At 29.5% G+C, this 11,615-nt stretch overlaps 1 protein-coding gene across 1 annotated transcript; it reads left to right on the forward strand.

Moving 5' to 3' along the window:
• The first annotated feature begins 291 nt into the window (after nt 1-291).
• On the forward strand, nt 292-10,527 carry LOC143245463 (succinyl-CoA:glutarate CoA-transferase-like). Its single transcript, XM_076491823.1, has 5 exons — nt 292-345; nt 2,390-2,601; nt 6,905-7,007; nt 7,685-7,748; nt 10,156-10,527. Exons 1-5 carry the CDS (start codon nt 292-294, stop codon nt 10,302-10,304), a joined length of 582 nt encoding a protein of 193 aa, XP_076347938.1. The 3' UTR covers nt 10,305-10,527.
• Nucleotides 10,528-11,615: the final 1,088 nt, after the last annotated feature.

Below are 11,615 nucleotides of genomic sequence, written 5' to 3' on the forward strand. Positions count from 1 at the left end.
ATAACAATATTTTATGACAGAAATACTTGGAACATAATAGTTATTTAGCAGATCTCAAGTACATTTTTTTCACTAATCAATTGAAGGATAATTGGAATTTATAATGTATTTAACTATGAAAAGACATAATTAAATGTCATAAAATGTTAATATGAATTAAGGTTACCATAAATGACAAGGACAGCCTGACAACATACTTAAAATCTGAGTTTTGATTAGGTCCTGATATATTCTTAACCAATTACCTGAAAAGGATATTTCTAGGACATTATTAGAGACTAGAAGTATGTGATGGCAATGCACCTTCCTAGAGCACTTCATATGTGCTTCTTGAACATTTCACATGTGAGCCACTCTATTTGATCATTCTTATCTTCAAAAAATATGGTAGTCGTATTAACATGGTTGAAGCAGACATTATTATTTATTAAAGTGGAATGATGATTACTTGAAGTACAAATGGTCATTGCATGTGTCTTTATAACTTATTGCAGTACCAATACTATTTTGTGGAAAGTAAAGCTCTTTACTTTTAACTTACTTACTTGACCCTGTCCAAACTATGTGTCAACTACTGGTACACATATCATGTTCCTATAGGAAAGTGAACCTTTCTGTTTTCAGTTTCTCTTTGAATGAGTGAAAATCTGTTGAAGGATGAAGTAAATCTCATCTGTAAAAACTATTTTACTATATATGTCATTAGTCAACTTGACATGTTCTTCCATTGTAAGTGAGTTTTCTTGTATCTTGTTGTGAGTGTATTGCACTTTATTCCATTTATGGCATACAGTCTGGTTTTGTAGAGTCAGTTTCTTATCATCTGCAAACTGGCACAACATTTAGTTGTGGCTCTGAATATTTGATTCAGTGTCAGACTAAATATCTTAAATGAGCAAGAACTGAAAGACAATGGTAGTTATCTGTTTCTGTTAGAATAGTAATCTGCTTAGGTCAGATGTTCAAGCAAGTGTACTGTTGAAACTTTGTAGAATGGATGGCAACTGCCCATTTTGGAGACGCAAGTGTGGAGGATGACGTTTCGAAAGTCTTCCACTTTTTGTCTACCTGAAGAGCTTTCTAGCATTTAAGCAAGAAACAATGGATGTATAAACTTTTTATAACATTAAATCTTTCAAGAATTATATTTTGTCTACATATTTTAAACACTTACTTGTAGAGTACCAAGAAAGGTGTCCTCAAACTTCCTGTATGCTTCCCAAATCAAATTACCTTGTGTAACATAGAGACCTACAGCACTAACTACCTATTCAAACATACTCCAAGCGTTTTATATGCCATCTTTCACTTCCATGCCTCCAATAGAGCATATTCTAACCAGAGATACACAACTGATGACTAAAGGACTAAAGAATAAAAAATTTAACGAAAGATGAAAGACTTTCGAAACATCATCCTCTACACTTGTGTCTCCACAACAGGCAGTTGCCATCCATTCTACAAAGCTTCATCATGAATACTTTGCCTGAACAATTTATCAAAGAACTGTTCTGTTGGTTTGGATTGTGCTAATGATGTATTGAAAGACTTGTTTCTAATACTCAATAACATGTAATGGCCCAGTTCATTTATATTTGGCAGATGTTTACATGTGAAAAAAAGAATGTGTGTTTGTCTTTTTTTTTGTTTGTTTGAGATTTGGAAATAGTTGATAAGCAGTTTAAGAAATCTAATAAGTGATTCACTTCAAAATGAATGAAAAGTGGGATATTAATAATATTAGCCTCATCAAGGCTGTATTATTAAAAATTGTTACTCGTTTATGTTTTCTGTAGAAATGTACTTTGCCTTGTTTTTTCAATTTTTACTGCTTACTCTAGATTCTGTAACACTGTTATAAAACAAAAAAATTGAACCTGTAAAAGGTTTTTCTGAGGTAAAAGTACTGTTTGATTGCCCATTTTTTACAGTCAGTCATCATTATTGACTTGTGATGTTTTACATATATCACTTCCATCTTTGTAAATTACTACTCTGTTGGACTAGAACTGGTAATTTAAGGGCAGATTAAATAACAGCTGTCAACTGTATACAGATATGTAATATTTGCAGTAGTTTCTTACAGTCATTAAGTGCATTTACACTTATTATATAACAACATTGCCTTTAACACAATAATGTTTGTAAACATGTAAAATAAAAGTACAGTGTACCTTGTAATGATTACTATCACCACTGAATAGTGCAGTTGTGGTGTGGTTGATGTATTAGAACATATTCTGCCTTAATTTCTCTGATACGTTCTTAAAATTATAACTGATTCTTTCAGATAATATTGGTAAAATGTTAAATATAGTGGTTGCAGACAACATATGATAATTTACTCTATTACTTAACAAGTTTATTATTTAATAAATGTTTCACACAGTTACAAAATTTAACTTGTTATTGTTCATTTATTTCTGCTCTACCACTTACAAAATCTATACATTTAACATTGTACTTAATTCTGTCATTTTCGTGCATTATAATATTCTTTCAGTGTCTGGGCTTACATCATCTGCTGACTGACTCAAGGTATAAAACCAACAGAAATCGTGTAGCAAATCGACAAGTTCTTCTGTGTGAATTGTCTTCTAGGTAAGTTAATTCTGTTTTAAGGATCTCTTCTTCTTGCAAAATAAATTATATCCTGTCAGAGGACTTGAACAAGATTATTAGGTTTAGAATATTCAAATATTCTCTTTGTTTCAACTTTGTCTTTCTATCTTTTCTGTGTAACTTATCTAACAGATCCTGTCTGGCATGCCAAGTTATTATTGGATCTGTCATCATAAAGCATGTAGGATGAATTTAAATTTTATTAATTTATAATAAGAATCATTATATGTTGGTAACAAAGTTCAAAACTATATATAAAAATCCCAAATTTTTACTAGTTTTTAAAAAATCATATTTTAAATTTAGTGCTCAAAACGTTTTAGCATATGTAAACTTAAAACAATATTTAAAAATGTGCTATACAAAATAAGTTATTCATCTAAATGTTTTATGCTTCTGAGAAGTCCTTGGCCCCAATATTGTACATTTGGAGTCTTAATTATTATGAATGATTGTTCATATTTTCAGTGGCTTTATTCTTCATTTACGATGTTTTGTAAGTTTTTACTGCAAGTTACAATGTATAGGATACTGATACATACTAGTAAATTCTAAGAAAAATATTGTATTCAACATTTACAGAATCAATGCTTTACATCGTGAATGCACTTTTCCCTATCGAAAGTACCTGATTAGTGTAGGTGTAGTTATTGAAGGTTAGTACACCATATCACTACATTAAATGCCACAAAGTATATGTAAGATTTGTATGTGAAAAGATTTCAACTAAAAAAGAAATATTTTGCATCAAGAAATGATTTCCAATACAGTACATTAACTCCTCTCACATGAATAGCTATTCTTGTTCAGTGCTGCCTTTTATATGTATTTTTACAATGAAATCTGAGGTTCGTATTCTCACTTTGGTTGTCATATGTCAAGCACTATTTTCATAGGCTGAAGACTGGGGAGGACCATCATGGGATTTATCAATTATAAGAGTGATTGCTGTATGGGTCAACCTTTTTCTCCTGAACTTGTCCCAATATCTATTCCTGATCAAGCCAAAACTGTTTAGGCTCATGAAGATTTGACAGTCTTTTTACACCACCAGATTTTGCTGCATTTTTGTCTACCCCTCCTTGTATGTTATGTTTCATCCACTTTTCTGTTTTTTTATGATTCCGTATTACCTCCTTGTTGCCTCGTTTGCTGTCTTTCAATCTTGCTTTACACATGGTTTCATTGTAGTTTGAATTTTCTGAGTCTTGATATAACCTTGTCTTGGATATGTTTGCTATATCTTTCTTTTCTGGATTTCTGTATTTTTCTTTGGTGATATGTTTTCAATCATGTATCTGAGGTTTTTGAACCTCCTGTGTAAACAGTGTGTCAACACTTGACCCTTTCCTCCTTGGTTACACATTTGTCACAGCTGGAGCCACAAAACATTCTTATTCCTTTCTCAACCTAGTCCTTATCTACCCAACTATCAATTGATGGACATGTCTCCAACAGTGCTAGAGACTAACCAAAGAGTTCCAGTCCAGTGGGAATTTGACAATATGATATTGTTACCCTTTGACAATCTTACACTACAGTTCCAAAGGTTCCTTGGGTTTTATCAGAGGGACTTGTTTTACTATTTCGTTTCTTACATCCTTTGTTTCTGGTACCTTTTTCATCCCCCATGACATAGGATCCTGCCACCAGCTTGCATCTGTTTGAGGAGGTACAGTATTTTCTGTCTCTAAGGTCATTGCACCTAATCATAATCTTTCTTCAGGGTGTTGTCCTTGCACCAGACAAAACACCATTATTCCTTTCTCAACCTGGTTCTTATCTAACCAACTACCAATTGATGGGCATGTCTCCAACAGTACTAGAGACTGACCAAAGAGTTCCAGTCCAGTGGGAATTTGACAATATTATATTGTTACCCTTTGACAATCTTACACTGCAGTTCCAAAGGTTCTTTGGGTTTTATGAGAGGGACTTCTTTTACTATTTCTTTTCTTACATCCTTTGTCCCTGGTACCCTTTTTAACCCCCATGACTTAGGATCCTGCCACCTGCCTAGTCATAATCTTTCTTCACGGTGTTGTCCTTGCACCAGAGCAGAAACTGATAGCCTGTACTAGGTTTGTTCTGCTTCATTATACCTTAGATTGGTTTTTTTCTAGGTTTATCAATGATAAAGAGGAATACCACAAATCATTATTTATATATCCCAATATTTTGTCACTTGCAACCTTCAGTTTATTCTCCACAGAGTGGTTTCTCTGTTTTAAGCACTGCTGTTCAGATTTATTCTAGCCCTAAGTATTTTTTTTGTGCATTCAGAGCACTTGATAGTGTTCAAAAATTGAAATTAATATCACTGCTTTATTACCAGTCTAAAGGGAATTTTTACAGTTAGTTTTACCCTTCCACAGCACAGTTAATTTTCAGGCTTATTCTTAAAAAGTGTCAATTATCCACCAACAAATAAAAGTATGAATTTGAAAGAAGCTGTATATCATGTAGCTGACAGCAATATTCCTTGAAAACTATAATGGATAACGAAAAATAATGTTTCAACTGCAAATTGAGGAAAATTATAAGAAATGCATTATCCAGGAAATGGCATAATAATTGGCAAAACTGATTCATTTAGAGGCCAAAATCAGTACAAAATATAAAACAAATTATTTAGATAACAATGTCTAAGATATAAAGAAGCTGTCCTTATATAGGTTCTGTTCTTCAAAGTTGACAGTTTTGTAATAAGGAATATAATCATGAAGGTTTTGCTATATACATGTATGTTTGTCAATTATTGTAAGTACAAGGGGATATCTGAATATGCAGCAAAAGAGTTCATTTAATTTTTCTTTCTTTTAAACTTCAATACTAAGAATGTTATTATTGTGCATTATTATACAAAAGTAATTTATCCATTACTGAACTAGGGAGTACTCTTCAGGTGTTGAGTATACACCTACATCAAATTTCAAGATTTAAATAAAAGTAATAATTTATCTATTTCAAAATGTTTTAACATAGAAATATTTTAGAATTGTTGTTTTACCAATTTTTTAACATTTATTTAATTTGCAAGAATCTCATCTGTAAACACCACATTTATATATATTTTTTTAATTTTCTGTTCATCCCAAAGCATAGGTTTATATGTGATAAGAAACTATTGTATTTTGGGAACATAACCATCTGTGTACGTATTGTTTCTCAAATGATTTTCCTTCCCTTTCACTAATTTTTACTGATACATCCTCTCAATCCCACTCTTTTATTGTTTTGTAACATGTAGTCTTAACAAGTATTAATGAAGCTCAGATTGAAAGTGGAAAAGTTTAAATGTCATTAGACAGACAAGATTATAAATTAATTACCTCAATGTAGAGTCACTAAATTTGTGTGGAAAGTAACTTATGGTTTTGGTTTGAAAGAAATTAAATATAGCTCCTTCAGATAAGAAGGGAATCAAGTGGGAAGTTAATAAAACTTAAGCATATTACAGATCTCAGAACTGTATATAGTTTCTTTAGATATTCTTCTCATTACTGAAAATGTTTTTAAATGAAATTAATTTGAAAGTTACACAAATGTTCTTCTCTTATAAGATATCAGATAAGCTTATAGAGCTAAGTTTAGACAGTACTGTAGGTGATGGCAAAATATTCAAATTCTTATTTACTGAATATTATTAATCTCATCGTATTCGAGCAATGCATATAAATGAAAGAACCTACATTGTATTGAAAAATAAACTATTTTTATCAGATATAAATTCATCCTGACTAATAATATTATTAGTAAAAACAATGCTACCTGGTTCGACTTGATTTTGAGATCAAGTTCTAGATCACTGATAAATGTCTATTAGTTTCTGTGGTGTTTTTCATTATTTATAATTGGAGTTGGCAAAATAAAGTATCAAAAGAAATATAGTAATCAAAACTAAATTCCAAGAAAAATAAAGAATTTTAATGTTGTTTTAAAAACAATGTCTATCACAATTTCATTACATAAAAAATAACAGTAAAACTAAATCCTATTATTTGAAACTTTTGGCCAAAATTAGATACTTTTATGAAGTTTGTTCTAAATGTCATGTTTGGTTAAATATTTTTGACACAAGAAGGAAACAACCAAGTGATATCCAGTCTGGAAAAGGTTAATTTATCAGGATATTTGTTTGGTGTCCAGAATATCAAACTTAGCATAGCGTAGCTTTAATACCTTAAAAAAAAAACTCTATTTATCCATTTCTGTTAATTTAATTTCTTTTTTTATTATTTTAGTTTAATAATCTTATAATATGATGAAATATATTGTACAGGTTTCTCCAGTACTCCACTGATCACTGGTTGAAAGCATTTAATGGTTCTGGCATTCCATATGGACCAATCAACAACATAGGGCAAGTTTTTAATGATCCACAGGTAAATTATTATGTTATATAAAAATACTTTTCTACTCATTAGTTGTCAAATATACTTAACAATTTACATGTTCCATAACCTACTAATCATGCAAGTATATATATTATTTAGTCACTAATGGAAAGTTTTCTTCATTGTCATTATTCCACTGATCATATATCTAGTGGCTTGCATTTGTATTAAGCAAAGAAATTGTTTAAACATGTTAGGAAAATGAGGGTATTCAGTAAAAGAATAAGGTCTGTAAAATTAAAAATGTAAACACATTAACTTTCATAGAAATGAAAAATACAGGTACAACTTCATTATATTTAGAAAATGTAATAAATGTATTTATATAAACTGATCTTAACTTGTATTCAAAGTTTGCAAAGGAAAAAATCTGAAAGCATTCCAAACACATATTTTGTAGAAAATAACACTTTAATTTTTATCAAATACTTTGGATTATAGAGATCACAAAAAGTTTAATTTTGGGGATAAATTTTTTAACAATATGTATTTTAAACTTTGTTTCAATGTAGGACAATATTTCATGCTTTAAACCAGTCACATGCTTTTAGTTAACATTCAAACCTTTTAGTAACTGTCAAAATAAATCAGTGAATTGTTGCATTGAATTCCTTCCTCACTGGTCAAGAAATTTAGAATAAATTGGTTCCTTTTGATAAACGTAGGTCCAACACAATGGAATGGTTGTAGAAATGGAACAAAGAAATGCTGGGTCAATCAAAGTAATAGGTTAGTATGACATTCTGTGAACAAGAATGTAATAACAACCAATATCTTCTAACAGTGAAAGTGCTCAAATATCGAGTAATACAGTTATTTACTAAAATGTTTATATGCTATTTTTCTTGTATTTTAAAATGTATCACAGTGATATAGCTATTCTTTATTTTCACTTTATTTGATAGTTCTTTAAACTATAACATGGAAATTACTAACTTAAATCTAAATTTATAAATCTTATTTGTATATAAGATGGGTTTATTGTATTATTATTTTAAGAACTGTTAGTACTTTTCTTGTATTCAAAAAATATTCATGATAGTGATTGCAGAGAGGAAGTATAGAATTATTGACCCAGCTAATAAAAAAGTATTGTGGAGAAAATTTGATAAAAATTATATGTAAGTGGTAACTGAATTAAGCCCCAGAGAAAACAGAAGTTAGCTAGCTATCAAACATAAATAAAAAATTGCATATCCTCGTTCAAAAAATTAACTGAGATTCAATCAAGGTAAAGTTAAATATGGTTGCTAAGTTTGAATGAGTTTATATTGTGCTAGAAGATAAACAGCAACATTTTTTTTATTTCAGAGTATGGGTAATGGTAATATGTAAAACAGTGGTATAGTTGAAGGAATATGCTGGTAAATGGCAATTACTTATTTCATCATTTGAATGACATAGCAACATTTACTCACTTTTCACTGGGGCAAAGAGAGTTCATACTCTGGCCAGGAGCATCAAACATGGGAGTTTACCAATTTTTTTATTTCTCACTATACCACTGATGTAAAATAAAATATAACTTTAAATTTTGAAAAGGAAATTAAAATTGCAATAGTTTTATTTCATTGCTTAAATTTCCATTTTTAAGTTATTTGATACAACAAAGACTGAACTGCAGAAAAAAACTTACTGAATTAATTTGTTAGTATTTCAAATAATTCTTCTGTATTTTGATAAGAATATTTTTTCTTATCAGATAAACTCTTTTCTAAAAGTAATATATCTGTATATTTTTAGTGAAAATCAATACTCTTGATAATAAAGTTAAGTAAAAAAATCACAAGGAAGGACTGTGTTGAAACAGCAAACCCAAACTTCTAATTATTTTAATTTGTTATAATTTAAAAAAACATGCCAAAACAAAAAAGTAAATTAAACAAAAAATGCTGCACTCATTGAAAAGATCTCAGGGTGCAAAGTATAATGTGGAAATATAAAATGTACCCTAGGCTTTGGAGGTGACTGAAAATGTAGGAACCACATTGTGATGGGGATACACCATCTATCAGTCTTAACCTCCATTCGCCACTCTCACGTAAGAAATAAAATAGTAGTAATAGATATAGAAATAGAAATTAGGAGAGCAAGATGTGGGTTCTTAAGCCCACATCTATATCATCCTTCACTGCCTGCAAACAGTCATGAGAAGGTGACTGCTCCCCCAAGTAAAGAAGAAAAATTAATTGGAATAAGAATAATTTGGGGGTAAGTAAGTTGAAAACTACCTCTTAAAGTTAGCATTCCATACCCCAGTATGGTAGAAAGGCAATAATTGATAGCACAGAAGACAAAATATACTAATATGAAGCATCCCATCCAGTTATCTAAACAAAGTAGCATAGATCCCAACCACCACCCATTTATTAATTCTGCTGTGACTATCATGCTCTAAACAAGCCTTTATATGCAGCAAGGTGTGCATTCACATAAAGTAGTGCCAAGTTGTTAAATGGCCTTATTCATAATTAAAAATAGTTATTAGAAATGTTAAGTAAAATTTCTCTAATTTTTATTTCTTTATATTTATTTAATACATTCTTATATTTATTACAGAATAGTATGATAATTTTGTTTAAAAGCTTCATTATTAAATCCATTAACTGTTATTTTTTGTATTAGTATTTCAACATTACTGATAATGTGTTGTAATTTATTACAAATTTTACAATATCTGAATAACTGCAAAGTTATAATGCTTGTAACAGAATGATATGATACATTACTATTAAAAGAGAGTAAACTATAGATTGGAAAAGCAAAATATTTTCTTTTATTAAAAATAATTGCATTCATATACTTATCAATTATTTTAATTTTAAACTCTAATAAATAATGTATTTCTGTATTAGATATTGAAGTATTTTCAATTTATAATTTTTCTAGATTGATAGTGCTAATAACATTTATTTCAGGACTATTTATACTAATTAAATCATTATATATATACACACACACATTCATGATGTAGGTTCAAGAACATTTGATACAAAATGATAAAAAACCTATGACCTAAGCACGTTTGAAAGTGGTTGGATTGTATGTTTTTTATCATTTTATATATCTATTATTTCTGTATGTCATCTTTAAATTTTACAACTTAAAATGATTAATATATATCCATTCCTTTCAGGTCCAGCAGTAAAATATAGCAATAGTGTTAACGAACCTCGGTTTCCACCTCCAAGTCTTGGAGAACACACAAATAATGTTTTAACAAGTCTCCTAGGTTTAACACAAACAGATCTTCAAGTCCTCCGTGAAGAAAAAGTTATTTCTTAGTGTTAAATGTTATAGAGAATTATTTAACAGTATCATAATTCTTTTGGCATTCAAAAATTAAGGTCACAAATTAATTTTGAAATATTAAAAAATGGTTTAAGTGACATGCATAAATATTTTGTCTACATAATAAAAAGGCTTGAACTGTATTTTTCTTCTGTTTTGTAATATCAAAAAGTTTTAACCTCATCTAAAAAAAAGTGTTTTATTTAAATAAAGAAAATTGTTGTATTAACAATCTCTTGAGTAGAAGATTAAATACATTTGTATATATGAGCTTCTATTAAGAATAGACCACTGCCAGTTCTGATATGTTATAGTTTTTTAAATACAGGTTATAAGAGAATTTCAGCTAAAAACAAAAAGACAGTCTGTATGATATAATAACAAGTAGATTGTAAACATTAGAATTAAAAGTGCATGCAAGTAGAACTCCTCATAAATATTTTGAGGTGCGTGGTCTTGACTAGCTATCATTCCTCTAGTCTATCACTTCAAAATTACAGATTGCTAGCACAGTTAACCCTTGTGTAGCATTGTGAAGGTTTAACAAACAAAACACAAATCTTGATCATATTTTCTGTCCAACCGGTTTTCTCCATTTTTCTCGAAATCAACATTTCAAGAATTCGTTTTGCTTACTAAGTTTGTTGAATAGTTACATATAGACTGCCACTACTTTTCTCTAGTTTTGTAGATGGTATTTTTGTTCTTTCTTCATCAGGTCTATTCTTTCATTGACATGGGCACATGTGTCTTCCAACATAACATTATAAGAAAATATATGGGGAACAATATAAAAAAATTGTTTTAGCCTTGAAAAATGTAATATTAAGTACATATTTAAGAATAGGTATTCAGTAAAATCAGTAGTTTCATAATTAATTTTACAAATGCATAAATGTTAGAGATTAATTAATTAATACTTTTTACAGTCTGAGAACATAAACATCTGTGAAATGTTTCAGATAATTATCTCAAGAATATTGTTAAGCTTTTATAATTAAAAGCAAAATGTAAGTAATTCTTTGGCACCACATATTTTCTTATGTATCTAAAAATAAAACAGTCTGTGAGAGTTCGTTGTATGAAGCAAGTAGAATTTCCATAAAATCACTATCCTTAATGGAAATGTTTAAATTGAACATTTAACATTTATCATTAACTATGATAGTATAATAAAACATTAACTAACTACTGCTAAAGTTTCAACCATAATTTAATATTTCTATATATACGGAATCAGTAAGTGTGTTCAAATAAAACAATGATCATTATAGAATTGTTCCTTGCCATTCCAACAGAAGAGCT

Source organism: Tachypleus tridentatus, chromosome 2 (assembly GCF_004210375.1).
Source record: "Tachypleus tridentatus isolate NWPU-2018 chromosome 2, ASM421037v1, whole genome shotgun sequence".
NCBI lineage: Eukaryota > Metazoa > Arthropoda > Merostomata > Xiphosura > Limulidae > Tachypleus > Tachypleus tridentatus.